Raw genomic sequence first — 16,031 nt, forward strand, 5'->3', positions numbered from 1 at the left:
AGTGCAGGACTCGCAGCTTTCCTTGTTATTTCTCCTTCCTTGTGCAGTTCAGCAGCCTGCCCTGCCCTCCTGCACACAAAAAGGAGCGACCACCCCTGCTGGGGTCCCTCGCCTCGCCACGTCCCGCTGTGAAACACTGCGGCGGGGACAGAGAGCTGATGGGCGAAGGCAAAGCTGGGAGTACGAACCGAACTGCAGAAACTAGCATCAAAGTGACGTGGTCCTGGCTTCCCGTGACACACCACACAGTTCACTCCCTAAAACCTCAAGACATGACCCCTGAAAAGCAAGGCTTCTTTCACAATGACTGCCATCGCCCCCAAAACGCACAGCAAGCACACAAGAAAAGGCAAATTATTCCCCAACCAGGAGACAGAAAGAAATGAGAGGAGCATGCACAGCGCACATTTCCCAGCAGACTCCTTTGCTTTCGCTCACTCTCCTTCCAGTTGTTACTTCGAAAGCAACAGGAGTCAGCTCAGCTCCGTGTGTGTGCACAAAATCTAGAAGGGACTGGGCAGGGTCCGTCTACCTGGTGTAGCAGATGCAGAAATATCCGCTCAGCTTGGGCACAGGGCATGGCAGTTGCTCTAGAAGCTGGAAGCTCACTCAATCGAAGGACCTTACAGTGCTGGGAAGGCTCACACTACGCACAGGTTCATCTACACCGTGGTTTTGCCTTGCTGGCACAAGAGCCCGGCACAACCACACGGTAAGGGGTCTCCCCGCCGCTGCGTGAACGCTGATCCTCAGCCTCAGGTCACAGCAGGGAAAAAGAAACGTCAGGAAGAGACAAAAGGATCTGGGGCAAACTGAGAGGCACAGGAGGGGACAACAATTACTCTGCCATGGGTTAACTTCCAGAGATGTGAAATGCATTTCACAAATATATTAAAAAAAATGATGCTTCATGGCATTGGCCGAATGTCCAGTAGCTCAAGGTACCTCAGCTAACATCAGTAAGGGGTGGGACACTGGATTTACAGGAAGGATGTAACCCCAGATTCACTGCAATGAAATAAACAATTAAAAGCTGACCGTCCCAACAGCCCACTGGGGTGCATGTAGCGTTTCAAGGGCTACACATCAGAAATATCCTCTGGGAGACCGTTTTTCCCCGGAAAACAAATGTGATTATTTTTCTTTCAAATTGCTTCTTTTCCTTTTCACCACCTTCTTACCTATTTGATGACAAAAGCAGGTTTTGGTCACTCTTCTAGAGAAGCTGGGTGTGGTCGAAACCACAGGATGGTGGACATGTCCAAACTAAGCCAACAGCTCGCAAAAAAGCATGAGAACAACACATTTTTGAGGGGGAAAGGGACACTAAAGGTGATCAGGAGATCAAATCGAGTAGAATTAAGTTCCAGCCTGGCTGTGATAAAAACCATTCTCCTGACAGCAAACAGATCCAACAGCATTTTGCTGGGGCTGATCACAACTTCAGTGTGAACGGGTGCAGGTATATACAATTATTATTATTATTATTATTATTATTTTTGTATGGGTACAGGACAGAGGAGGGCACAGTATTATGATTGTAACATTGACTGTTTACACATAAACTCATCTCACTGTACCTCTTCTCTGAGCACCAGCTTTAGAAGCTCACCGACGTGACATTGCTGGTAGCTTTCTAACCGCATTAATAATTTTTTTTCCAGATTTTCTGCAAGAAGAATCAGCCTTATTTCTGAAGGCTGAAGGAAAAACGAAGCTGTCCCAAATTATATGTTGTGTCTCTCCGAATAACTGTGGTTACAGAAGTTGGACAATGATCCTCTGATTATGCTTCTGAACTCTGCTTATTTACTGGGGATTTTCTGCCAGCTACCCATCCACTTACAGTCCTTAGGCACAATCAAAACATGTTTGCTCTAGGGAAAAAGAAACATTTCAGTGCAATCAAGCGCATCTGGTGTAACTAATCTGGGTTAATCACAGCAATGTGAGGGACACAGAGTATGCATTGCAAACATGAAAAAGGAAGAATTTTCAACATGCTTCTCAAACTGCACAAGAATTTCTCTTCATTATTAATTCTAACATAAAACGATTAAATGTATTTGTTTTTATAAGTCTTGGTATTTCTGTCACACTCGGGAATGTGAAAGAGAAGCTACGTTGATAGAACTCTCGCATACATTAATCAGCTGCTTAACAGAAAAACAAGCCACCAACCACATTCCTCCTGAAATTTGAGGGCAGTAAATACATTTTCCTGACTATTTTGGTGTCCAGCCTGGGAAGACATTCCTTTCTTCTGTTTCCAACAAATCCTGAAAGCATCTCCTTGTTCTGTGACTGTCCTGGTTTCATTTAAAACAACGCTTAGTTTAAAACTAGTCAGAGCATGATCACTGTGATTTCAAGAATTCAATGTGAATGAGTTAAGAAATATCAGCAATCTTCTGTTTGGTGTTCAGTCCAGTAGCAAGAAGCATATCTGTCGCTGCAGAGACTTGGGTTGTTTTTTTTTCTTTTTCCTTTTTCTTTTTTTTTTCTTTTTCTTTTTTAATTTTTATTTTTTTTTAAGACCTCGCCTGAAAACTAGACTAATAAAAACAGAATAGTAAAATACTCTGGAACAGTAAAATTTTGCTGTTCTTGACATCCATGAGCAAAACAGTAATATCCTGTGAAAATAACATAGTGCTTTAAAAAGGTGCAATATACCTGTATAGCTAAACTGGTTTGCCTAGTATAAAACTAACTATATACAAGCTTGAAAGCCTGGGAGTTCAAGATTTTAAAACTTTAAAATCCCATCAAAGAGATTGAAAAGACAGATTTATGGCAATCACTACAGCATAAGGAAGGTGCACCAGGAATCCTTCAAAATTCCAAAGGTTAAAGAAGTTAAGTGCTGGGTTCAGATCAGAAGGGTTCATTAGAGTAACCACAATGGAGCACATGCAAGGGAGGGAGGAAGGAAAACTTCACGAGAATCTCCTTTATGGCAATAAAGGGGCAGGAAAAAAAAGAAGTCTTCAGTAAGTAAAGTTTTCCTTTTGCAATTGTGAATTTTAATTCTGCATCATAGTTTGTGTTTTTGGTTCTTCTCGTCGTTATGAACTTCATATTGCTGGAGTCTTCTGGCTTTTAGTCCATTCTTTTTTTGAGTGCAGTCTCTTAAGCCTCTCAGTACCTGTGAGACTGGTGAGATTGATGGTACTGAGAGCTCTGCTGAGATGATGTGGAATAGCCCATTGTACTCTGGGACTGAGAAGATCCCTGAATGTTGCTTTGGTAACTCAGGCGTGAGCTGGAGTGCTGGAGAAAAAGAGAATGGGAACAGGGGAATGAAAACCAGCCTGTTAGGACCATGCAGCACAGGAAACTTTCAGCCTCTCTGAAGCTAATTAAAATTTGACTGTTGGAGAAACTAACTAAACAGTGTTGCTGTTTAAAGTCCCATAAAATCTGCTCTGTAATCAGGCTTAACACACCACAGAAAGTACACCACGTCACTGGCAGATATCTGAAAGTACTGCATGGGCACACCTATTTCTGAAGGAAAAATACACAAGACAAAGCAGAGAAAAACGCACAAGACAAAAGATAAAACAGCTGTTTCTTAAACTTACGTCTCTCATTATTGTAAGCACTATTAATGCAACAACAAACAACTACCAGTACCAAAAGCACCCTTTTCAAGATAGGCAATACTAAAACAGTACAGAGAAATACCTTACTCTGTCCCTTAGAAAAAGAAAATCATAACTTAGGAACTACTTAATTTATCTAACCAAAAAAATGTCCAGTAAGATAAAGTATTATAATTTTAGGTGAGTCTTTCAACCTGCTGCCTTATCTACTGGAAACAAAAAGAGCTTCTTAGTGATGGGCACATGTATGTTCAAATTTGCATGTATGTGCTAAATGTTTTTTCCCCCTCCACATCTTTGAGATGTTAGCTCAGTGGACCTCAATCTCAGCAAGCCAAATTCATGGATCATTTGTGACCTCCAGCCTGCTTAATTTGCATGTTTATTACCATATCCATTCCTCGTTAAGAATTAATAATGATCTGCAAAATCACTTGTATGAAAAGAACTGCTCTAGCAGTACTTTTAGGAGACTCTCTAGCAAGGTAAATCTCACCCCAATCCACAAGAATGGAGCGTCTACAAAAAAATATACTATTTAAACAGCTAACAATTTCTTTTCAACAAAACTAAGTGCAGGGTCCTTCAATAAAGATCTCTGTTCACTGTCTAGGGGATTGTTCTACCTGGCTACACGCAAGAGTCATCAGCAAGACTGTGGGAAACTATAAACATCATAAAAAGAGTGTAAAAAACTATATTCTGATTAAATATAAAAATTAGGAGCTACAGAAAACCTCTGGAGAAGTTTGAATTCTGAACGGAAATCCCACAGATAAAGCAGGTCCATAACATAGCATTCTCCACAACTGCTCAGCAAAGGTAAGAGCCAAGTTGGTGGTCTCATCTACCCACTAGATCCCAACTAGGAGAGCTGTGGAAGCATCCTGGCAACTTCTCAGCTGGATGATGAAGAGTAAAAACCTAAAGTTCAGGCAATGTAAAACTTCTGCCCTTTGTTTCCAGGTGAAACACAGCACTGCTAGAGACAAAACTGTCCAGTCCTGCAGACCACCGTATCTCAATGTGGTATCTGGATAACCAGTAGATTGCACTGAGTAACTTCACTTGTTAGCAAGGGCCAGTCTGGGAGGTAACAGCTTTATAGGAACTAGTTCTGGATGGAAAGCATCAGCTTACTGCGATAAGCAAAAAACCTGAGGTCTCATAAGGAATGCTCAGTAAAATTCAACAAAAATTCCTACTGTCGTTTTTAAAAGTAACATATATTGTTGCTGGTGAACTACAAAAAAATCTCAAGTGCAATTTTAGATCACTGTCTAAATGAAGCTCAACACAAGAGGATTCTTCCTACTTTTGAGTAAGATAAAAAGGAGTAAAACTAATGCCATAAGACTACAAGAACATATTAATTTGCCCGTGCTTATTTTTGTTCTGCAGAAGAGAATTTGCTGCCTTTTTTTAAAAAAACAAAGTCAGACTTGTACAAATTGCCGACATTCCTTTTGCAAACAGAAGACAGTCAGCTAGAATTTAAGGGCAGATAGCCAAATACAAGTGCAAAAAAGGATAATCAGACCATATAATTTAGCAAGTGACGTAACGAGAACATACAGATCATTATTTTGATGCCTATGCTGTTAAAGTTTAGAAGGAAGGACCACAGGGGGTAAAAAGGAGTCTTAACTATCTCAAAAAATGGGATTTAGACTGCTAAAAACTTGTAAGTGGGAAGCCTGCCAACATTTCAGAGAGCTCTGTAAAGTTTCTATAATGGACATCATCAAATGCAGCACACCAGTCCTCAAAATACAGACCAAAACAGGCCAGCCATAAATACTGTGCAGTCAGACAGCTGTAGTGATCTGTCCAGACCTCAAGGCTGTCTGCAACTTTTCAAAACAAAAAAATAAAACAACAAAAAAAAACAACCTTGTTGTCTTTACCCTTAAGTTGCCCTCAATGCCTTTATGATCATTTGTAATTAGGAGTAAAACAGAACTGAGAGAAAAATGTCTGGCACTGAGAAATCAATTGTGTGTGGAGGAGGTCTGGATGGGTAAGTCGCAGCAATTCCAGAGCTGCTTTTTTTTTTTTTTTTAAATATCATCTGCTTATTTAAGTTTAAAGTAGCCTGAACAGCATTCTCCAAGGTGGTGTCCTCTTGAAGCAGACAGAATCCCTAACATCTGTCAAAATATACTTTTACTAGCTACCTTTCTATTATTCTGCTTTCAACTTATTACTGTTCTGGTGAGCATATATTCACTGGTATTGAAGAACATGGTTCAATCAACACTTACTGTGTTGATTTACAAACATACATGATTTTATAAACATACAAACTGTATGTTTAGTGCAAGTCACTTTTTCAGTGGAAAATATTTTAGTAAGCATCAACAAGCATGCAAGTAAAAAAAAACCCTCAGTGATGCTGCTTTTACTTCTGAATGTTACTGCGCTGGAAAACAGGAAATCCATTCAATGGTCGCATCAGAAATAATGCATGTTTATGCCCTGCTTCAGCATGAATCATACTGATGAACCAAAACATCATTCCTGTGCTAACACGCATTTTCTCTTTAACTTTAGAAGTAGATTTAACAAAATATTAGAATAAACTACAGAATTATTCCATAGGTTTGATGATAGGAGGTAGAACGAAGCAGAAATCAAATGGAAAAGCCTAGCTCTGATTTTGCTTTTGCTTTTCAGGCTCTGCTTCTCACACAGGATTTCATCTTTCCAAGAGCCAAGCACTCTGAGCTTGATCTAATGCAGCATTTACATTCATGAAATAGTTCCCCTGGTTTCAGTATGATTACTTTCAAAGAAACCTAAGCACATGTTTAAGTGCTTTCCTGGAGCGGACCAGTCCTCAACCCTTTACAGGGCGCAGCGAATCTAACTCATATTCCATTGAAAATTACTCACCATAGCACAAAACCTTTTTACAGCCCTAATAGGCTTTAAGCCTGCATTTTTATCTCATGTATCAGAGCATGCCTGCTCAGGTTACAAGAAAAAAAAATCATTAAAATACAATCCCTTCTCGCGGCGGGGAAGGGAGAAAACGACATTCTGGCTCTACGTTATCAGAAGGGGCACGAACCCGAGAGGTACCTGATAATCTGAAGGCATGACAGGCCCGCCTGAGTTAGCGCCTGAAGGCCCTATGCGTGGTTTCTTGTTTGGAGGCACCTGGTTGAGGCTGGAGTCCTGGCTGTGCTGGAGCCCGGCGCCCGCGCCCCCGGCGCCCGCGCCCGCGCCGCCGGCCGTCCCGTTGGTTTGGGTGCTGTTCTGCTGCTGCTGCTGCGGCGGCTGCGGCGCGGCCTGCGGCTGCTGCTGAGGTGCTGCTTGCTGCTGATGTTGGTTCTGCTGCTGCTGATTCTAGGGGGAAGAAGAGACACCACGCCGTTACCTCCGCCGGGCTCGGCCGTCACCGTGATGGGGTCGCGGCGCCGTGCCCATGGGGCAGGCCCAGCCGCTCTCCGGGATAGCACGGCAAGGCTTTCAGGCCTCAAACGGGGGTGTTCAGCTCGTGGTTCACCTTCGTTTTTTGTTGTGGTTGTGTTTTGTGAACAAAGCAAGCTCCACGAAAACTGGAATGAGAGCCTGGTGATTTCTGCAGCGAGCACTCAGCCCTGACGAGCAGAGAGGAGGGTGGAAGGAGCTCTCTATAAAGCAGTAATCACCTAATGAGCCGAATCAAAAAACCCCCAAATTTCACTAGCGCTCAGCGGCAGATGTGGTGAACCACAGTCAATTATTCTAAAGTGCTTCAACAGCCCCGTTCGCTCCGAATCCAAACCACTTTTCCAGTTTTCACAAATGACACAATAACGCAGTCATGCAAATAATCCGAAGGAGGCTGGCAGCGACACTGCCAGAAAGGTAAGCAAACCGAGGCCGGGGAAATCACATAATTTCTTCCAGGTTGCGAGGAAATTTTGTGGCAGAACCAGCGTGGTGCCGTGCCCCTTTTGCTCTCCTGGGTTTTCAAAAGCACCTTGGAAAAAGCGGTGCGCTGGGAATGCAGTCCATGAGACTGCATCTCAGAAACGATGACGATCAATTGCCACCAGCACAAAATTGATGCTCTCAGCCCCGAGAAGGCATTTCGTTACCTCAGACAAATGACATAAACATCTGTGTCTGTGACATTCACCACCACGGTTTCCCAAGACACATTCAAATCAAATTTGCAGTGATGTATTTATTCAAGATTACAAAGAAGCCTTGCATCTCCAAGGAGTTGGAGATGGCTTGTATTTCCATCCCACATTTAGCAAGAACAGTAATGTATCCTGCCAGGAGCAGTCCTCAAATCCCATCCCGGTCAGATTCTGCTTCCAGGGAGACTTACTCTTAAACGTTTACGTCACGCTAGCTTGTCATAAAATTTGTTAAGAAGCAATTTATCCTTTAAATAATGGTTTGGGCTTCACTTATACAAACAAGCACCAATAACTAAGGCAGTGCTTGTGCTAGATTCTGGGCTTTGTGTTTTCATAGGGATGTTGGGATGCGAGCGAGGTGATTGCTACTGTGCGAGCTGAAAAACTGCAGTTTTGTTAACTGTAAAAAAATACAGCAGGAGCTCTCACAATCAAGCACCACGGTTCATCATGGGTCTGATGTTTGGCTCTTTGGACATTAGCACAAAGTTTAGCTGACTATATATATCCACAGGTCAGTTTATTTTATGGTGATTCTTAAACAAACACTATACAAGGGCTAAAGTTAGCAACATATGACCACGTGCCATTTATCAGACACGTTACCAAAATTAAATTCTGATCCTAACACAATTTTAATGAGGGAAGAATCCTTTCATTTTGTTTTACAAACTCTCAGCTTAGCTTTGCTGACTAACAATTAGCCACGCTGAAGAAAGGATGCTTATGTTAAAGATTATTCAATTAAGATGGGAGTTCCAAATAAATAAACAAAGAAAACTCCTCTGTGTTTCCTAAGGCTATACAAGGGCTTTTGTTTTAAAAACAAATCAGAAACTAACTCTATCATAAATAAATAAATAAGGCCTTTCACTTGCAACATCATCAGAAAGAAACAAAGCATGGAACAGATCCAGTTTTGAGGATATTCTTTACCTTCGCATTTTCTACGCTGTGAGAACAGATTCAATGAGTAATGCAGAACTTGAGTTACCTACACAGTCTGAAAAACTTTTATTTGGAGTGTGCATAAATACGTGACTGTCCCCAGCGATCTCAAAGATTATTTATATAATGGCTGTTTTAAATATAAACATTCCATTGTTATTTCTTCCCAATGCTCCCATGGAAAAGACAGATACTTACTTTTAAATACACTGCCTAAACAAAAGCCAGAGTCATTTTAATTCATAAGGCTTGTTCTTATTTTTAAAGTTGTGCACGTTAGAGCAGCACCAGTAACTAAATTACAACCAAATCAGTATCATGACTTTGATTTTATTTTTGCTTAGGTCTTTCAGTTTCCTCTTTTTGAATAACTATCTGGACATAAAAAATCCAGAACGTTACCACTTGTTCTCAGTACAGAAGAATCCACAATTTCTGTTCTGAAAACAAAATCTGCTGTCTGAAATGCACCACGAGAGGCACATGTTTAAACTCAGCTAGTTTCTCATGCCACAAAGAAAATCTGAAAAGAGAAGGTGCACGTAGTCTAAAAGTTTCTCAGAACAGTAACAGTCCTCTTGTAGCCCTCAGATAATTACAGTTTATGGTTGTTTTCTTCACATTTTGCTAGCTGTACCTTTCAGTTGGTGCCTCATGGTACACTATCACACACTATAGCAGTCTTGTTCAGCCTCCACACCATGATGGGACAATCACTGCTGTCACGTAGCACGGCTGAACTCAGGTAAGTTGCAAACACACCACAACTTACTACGCACGCAAACAAGCTCTTGCTCGTGTCTAAGGGGACTATGGGAAAGAGGGTATTCAGAGTGGATTGTCACTACAGAACAGTTCATGCTCCCTAATACTCTTTTGTCTGAGGGCCCTTAGAACACGACCAGGAAACAGCGTGCAGATGGATGAAATGTTTTGATGTAGTGCCAGAAGCAGGCTGCCACTATTTATTGGAGACCCTGACAACCATCTCCTTTCAAATGGCTGGATGCATGCCATTCATACAATGGAAATGCCATTCTTTTCTTGTGAGCGCAGTGTATTTTCACTGTGCAGGAGGAGGTAGGCAAGGTCCTCCTGGAATGAAGGCAGCTGAAAGCAGGCAACCGCTGACAGAACTCAGCCAGCTCATTCCCCGCAGGTCAGGGCAAACTCTTGGTGATACCACCCAAGACACCCCAAAGTCATCTGATACTTTGAATCTCACTGGAAAGTGGTTTTAAGACAGCCTTGCCTGGAAAACACATTTTTGCTTAACTGTTCACGTTTATTATTTTTCATTTTAGTGCCACAACTCTTTCTTATTGCATACTTTAAAAAAAAAAAAGCTTATTATACCTTATCCCCTTTCTCTTCAGGTTCATCTTCATTGAGGAATTCTCGTTTAGGATATGGAATCTGACAGCCAGCAAATACACTGGAACACAGTAAACACACAACAAATGCATATGACATATATTTACTTACTGTTATATTAAAATTATGAATATAACACAATTTAAATTTCTTTTATTTCACGATTCCTGTTTCCATGAGCGAGTGGCACTGAACACCCAAGCTGCAGATCCCAGCAGCTAGGTGCTGATAATACAGCCTTATCTCTTTGCTGTTGGCACGAGACCATCGTTTAGAAATCGTGGCGTGGTTGAACATGCCCAAATGCCACAGCAACCACTTGTTGATTCCAATGGCAAAATACAGTGTCACAGCAGCCAGATGTTCCACAACACCTGGTTGGAGCATGCATGGCTCACTGAGTAAAGAGCCTGATCCAGTGAGAGTTAACACCTTGTAAGCCCCTACTTGATTTACAACGATCTTAAATGTATTTGCCAAATGTATTTGCCAATCACAACTACTGAGTTACGTTCAATTAGCTTCTCAGGTCTTGCGTAGAGGGAAAAGACAGCTTTTAAATTCACCTGGCTAATAGGATTTGGAACATTCCTTTATGTTTATGGCAGATACTTTATCATAATGTTATCCTGTAATCCCTGAGGAGCTATAGACCTACGTAGGACAGCATAAAGTAAATGCTACGTAGAAACTTACTGGTAGACGTTGACCAGTATCAATTTCTTATACTTCTGTGCCAGCATTCAGAATTGCTGAAGGCATTTAGACTGTGATACAATCAACATGGCATGATTTTCTGAAGTGTCTCAACAGTGCCTAACCCAGGTGCTAAGTAGTGTTTTGGCTTATCTAATCAGAGGGGAAAAAAAAATGAAGGAAAAAAAACAACTAGTTTCAGCTCAACTTCATTTGCACTCCAGTGACTGCTCCCTCCTTCCAGTGTTTGTTGCCTGCTTGCTGAGGAAACAGTGAAAGCAAAGGTGGAAGTCTCTCTGCATCCAGCTCCTACAGATCATACTCCTCCTGAAAACTGGGAAGAGAAACTAGAAGAGGAAAGTCTGCCAGTAGCAACTGCATCTACCATTTGAATGTATAAAAGTAAAATATATAGATACACAAAATGTGTACTCTCAAGCCCCTTGAACAAGGAACCTGGGGGACTTGTGGTAGTCATTGATCCCTCTTCTCTCCTCATACTGTTATGACCCTGCACAAAAGGGCATGGGAACAGGCTGTAGATCAGAGAATGGTCCTAGTCCTAGGGAGAGACACAATGAAACCAAATAATGGAGAGCAGGGCTCTGTGAGTTAGAACAGAACAGGGCACAGAGGAATTCTCTAAATACTGGCATAATACTGTCACTGGCTTTGATAGCACACTCAGAATTACAACACCAGTGCAACAGGGGGTTGTTGCCCATGACCACTCAGTTCTGGCACCAGTAGATAAAGACGTGCAGCTCTACTGAGCTACTACATCTTGTGGACACAGGTGGGCACCTGTGAATTTTTCAGTTGTCATCTCATAATAGGGACTGGCATTTAGCAGAAGGTAGACCTTCCTGAAAAGCACAGAAGAGGGAATACGTACTCTGATGTAGGCAGAGGATCCTCTTGGAAATAAGGGTCCTGCAAAGCCTGCTCTGAGGTAATTCTCTTTGTAGGGTCCATAGTAAGAAGTTTCTGAAGCTGCAAACATAACATTAAAAACAGCAAAAAGCTCATCAAACTATCAAACATACACAATTGCACAATTGCAAACAATTACACAATTGTTAAATTATCTGCAGCTTTCCCAGACAAGCCTAAATTAACATTTCTTGTTAAGTACCCAAGAACTAGAATGCATATTCCCAACAGCCACAAAATACTATGGCTGTGAATGGCTCTCACATAAAAACAGCTCAATGTAGCAGGCAGTATTAATTGCTAAGGCCAAACCACTGTCCTAAAGTAACATTAAATCCAGCTATTACAGGTTCATAAAGCATGATTTCTAAATAACAGTGTTGTGACACACATATAACTTTTATACTGTTCCCTAGCACAGGAAAAGCGTGTCAGAAGAGACCGAGTATGACCAGACTCTCCGTATCACTTTCAGCCATAAAGAATAAATCTTCACCTCCCTAACCAGCAAAATTTCAGAGTCAGAGCACACAGGTCCCAGCCCTACTCTAATTGGTTTTGAGATGAGAAAGAGGAATGTACCCTTCCTAGTAACCTTTCTTCCTTACCAGGAGGAAAGCAATAACAAATTTATTAGCTAGAATGCTGCTGAATGCAGCCGGCTATAAAAGAGGATTATAATATATTAGTAGTATTAAACAGGAATTATAGGGATAACATACCCTTTCTAGTCATTTATCACATTCTGATAAACTCACTGTGGGAAATTTGGGTGCTCAGATTATATTGCATGGTGTCATGCTTTCACATAAGTCTCTCCTAATACAAGTTAACAGTGAAAATAAAATTCCTTCTGTGAATGGCACTGTAGCTCAAACTACCCTCCATGCCTCCAACACAAATACTCTGGAAAGCCAGCAAAAGAAAACGGCATACATGTATTTCATCCTCATCAAAGGCTGCCTCCAAATATGTTTTGTATTCTTTTTCATTTAAGGACAGTGTTATTGTACCACAGCAGAAAACTTAAAGATATCCAGGACCTTTTAGTGATCTGCTCACAATCTTAACCATTCCCCTCTCACCCAGAGGATATAACGAATTTGTCCATCCCAGGTGATGCCACACACAACATAACTCTAAGGGAGGCATCCTGCCTATCAATGATGCTACTGTGAAACAGCTTTGTCTGTTTTTCTGTAGCTTCAAAGAAAATGATTTTTTTAAAAAAAAAAGTCTGGATGCAATTTGCTTGCAGGTTAGCAAGTGCTAATACAATATAGAAAGCCTGTGAGACTGGACTTCATCAGAGTCTTGTACATTTCAGCAGTTCTCAAGCTCACTGATTGTCAGGCTCTGGCTGGCCTGAGATGATAGCTATAAATACAATGCTGGTGACTTTTCCAGAGCAGCAAGAACAGATGGATCTCCCTGGACAGAAAACATTCCCCCTTGCACGTGGACATGAACATTCAATGTCAGTCAGCAGAGTGGCACAGTATCTGCCTCTTTGTCAAGGGTCATTTGGTATCCTGAACTGTCTACTTGGTACCATGTTCACCTATTCTGTACGTGCCACACATTCTGCAAATATTAGTGCAAAGTCTTGCCCAATGAAGCAGATGTCTTATAGGTCATCTTGCAAGGTGCAGGTTACCTCAAGAAATAGCATTAATACCTTTGACATGAACAAGGAGCTTCAGGGAGTCTGCTTCAGAATTAGATGCATTTCTAGTCTCTCAATTTGGAGGCCTAATGCACACCTTACCTTCAAACTCTGCTGTTTTGAGAATCTTTCACAAGATAAAGCAACTACTGAGGCCCTTTGCTATAGAATGGTTAAGGAAAAAAACCTATAGAAAACCTACCTTGCTAAGTGAACTAAGTTTTCTTCATGATGTTCAGAAAGAACCCTGAGACCTTAGGAAATCCCAGTTCTCAAGCTCAAAACTATACAGCAGAATACAAGGGTAGGCACCTACCTGTTTCATCACCCTGTAATAACCCTGCCTCACTACTTCTCCATCATGAAAAGCTTATTTGCTTTTTTAATATATTTTTAACACCCTATGGTAAGTTTTTATTCTTCAGAGATTTAGTTAGTATTTGCCCCTGGAAAAGCAGCCTACCCACCCCAGATGATTCAACTTGGCATTCACAGCCTTGATGAATTAGCCATAAAATCTGTCAGCAGCCCATTTCCTTCTTTGCCCTGCCACAAAAGCAGGCTTTCTGGTGGCTTTCACCATTAGTAGGAAAGCAGGGGAATTCAGGGGCTTACTAATGATGTCTCTTATAACTGTAGTCTCTTCAGTTAGACTCTTCCTCCAGATCATTCCAATTTTAGCCCAGAAAGCTGAGTTCAAGAAATTTTAATTATTTTTTCTTGAAGTCTCACACTTCATATGTGAATGCCTCCCTTCACAAAACAAAACAAAAAATTCTTCAAGATGTTCTTGAATGTGCACATTTATTTTCCTTTCCTCTTCCCTTTACTTCACAAGAGTTTTGCACTCTTGGGAGCTTTTTAGCTCTCTGAAACCACGTGGGACCAAGGGTTTGCTGAGGCTGGGTATACAAGTGCCTTGCAGATAATAATTACATAAAAGCTTCAGATCTGGAGTACAAGCAGTTTAAGCACACCCTCAGCACGAATGTAAATGAAGAAAATATATCTCAAAACTACCCAGTTGGTGATAACTAGCTTTGTTTTATGTCAGTGTTCAGTAGAATGAGGTGGTAGAACAGACACAGACATTAACATCAGAAATGCATTTCACTCCTGTCATCACAGAAGAATAAAGAACTAAAGAAGACTCAGGTTTGTACCTACCAAAAGAAAAACTTTGCTGTCAGGCTTGACTTTGTGTTTCTCCATGTATTTTATGAGGCTACTATTGGCATATCTGAAAAATATTGTTAAACAAAGACATTTCTGAAATAATATAGCATTAAAAATATAGGAGTATATCAAGCGACCACAAAACCACCAGCCTTTAATAAGTGAACTGTAAAAAGAAGCGCTATCAGAAAATACGTCAGATACTTATCAAGCAGTTGACACTGTGTATGCTTTTCACTAATAGCATTAGTATCGACTGTGCGCAGATTATGTCCACAGACCATGCAACTTTTTATAGCATATGGATAAGCTGTTGACATTGGCATATGACAGAGAAACTCAACTTGAAGTTCACACTTGTTTTCCAAAGCAACTCCACCACAGAAGGTGTACAGCAGTTTCTGACAGTTAAGCTATTGTTTCCAGTTGGGATTTGGCAGAGAAGTTAACCTTTCTGTCTCCCCAGCCTGCAGCAAACCACGCAGTCCTTATAGTTCCCAAGCTCAAAAACGCCCCAACCATGTATGACCTGTGCCTGGCCTTGAATCTGCAAATCCAGAGGTTAACTACAGCCACTTTCAAAAGAAAGAAGCCTTGTGTACAGATAAAGCTTCACATCTTGCCTAAAGCCAACATAATGAATCCATGGCAAGCTGGAAACAGAACCCCAAACTCCCAAATCCCTGTCCCCTGCATTATAGCATAAGTCTGTGTTGTTCCTTCTACCTTCTGATCTATCATCACCACTACTGACTAATTTAGCCAAAGCCCCTGGCAACAGTAAAAGAAGGAAGTTCTCAGATCCCAGATAGGCTTTATATCACAACCTATTGAACGCATGACCTTTGTACAGAAACTTCTGCCACTACTATACTGTCTCCAGGTCTATGCTGGACAAAAGGACCAAGAGGTGTTTCCCTCTTCCTTCTCTCACAAACTGAATGAAGTTACCTTGAACATGTAATACAACTGGTTAAACCAACTCTGTTTGTCTGTGCCTGCCATAAATTGCACTTCACATGATCCCTTCTAAACAAATAAGGAGGTAATTCAGCTGATGCTTTTAACAAGTACCTGAGGGAGAGAACTCCATTCAAGCAAAACAGCTAATTCAAAACAGAACATCTGTCACAGCTTTGGAACCCCAACACTCCAAAACCCCACCCCCCTGAAAAAGTTTCAAGACAATAGGGGCCAATTTCTGCCTCTCCCCCACATTCACTGAAATGTGCTTTTATCATCACTTACGTTGTTCTTCTAAAATCTTTCTGAAGAGTTGGGTATTCTGGCATCTTTCGTATGTCTTCCCAATCTTTATCTTTGGTGGGGGGAAAAATAAGAGAAGTATTTACAATTCTGGAAGTGATGTTAAGTAACACTCAAGAAGGAATAACTACAGAGATTGTTTAAGTTTGTTGGCATGTGCTATTGTTCCATACCCGTCAGCATTTCCAGATCTATCAAACTGACAGTTTCTTCACACCTATGCAA

General features: G+C 41.2%; 1 protein-coding gene across 1 annotated transcript in view; it reads right to left on the reverse strand.

The window, feature by feature from the left end:
• Positions 1 to 2,520: 2,520 nt before the first annotated feature.
• CDK19 (cyclin dependent kinase 19) overlaps positions 2,521 to 16,031 on the reverse strand; it is a 108,249-nt gene continuing 94,738 nt past the window's right edge. Inside the window, exons 8-13 of the mRNA XM_032184628.1 lie at positions 15,789 to 15,858; positions 14,532 to 14,604; positions 11,661 to 11,758; positions 10,052 to 10,130; positions 6,693 to 6,959; positions 2,521 to 3,273 (exon numbers count right to left, since the gene is read on the reverse strand). Of these exons, the coding sequence (XP_032040519.1) occupies positions 3,142 to 3,273; positions 6,693 to 6,959; positions 10,052 to 10,130; positions 11,661 to 11,758; positions 14,532 to 14,604; positions 15,789 to 15,858 (719 nt within the window). The 3' untranslated portion in view covers positions 2,521 to 3,141. The remainder of the gene's footprint in view (positions 3,274 to 6,692; positions 6,960 to 10,051; positions 10,131 to 11,660; positions 11,759 to 14,531; positions 14,605 to 15,788; positions 15,859 to 16,031) is intronic.

Source organism: Aythya fuligula, chromosome 3 (assembly GCF_009819795.1).
Source record: "Aythya fuligula isolate bAytFul2 chromosome 3, bAytFul2.pri, whole genome shotgun sequence".
NCBI lineage: Eukaryota > Metazoa > Chordata > Aves > Anseriformes > Anatidae > Aythya > Aythya fuligula.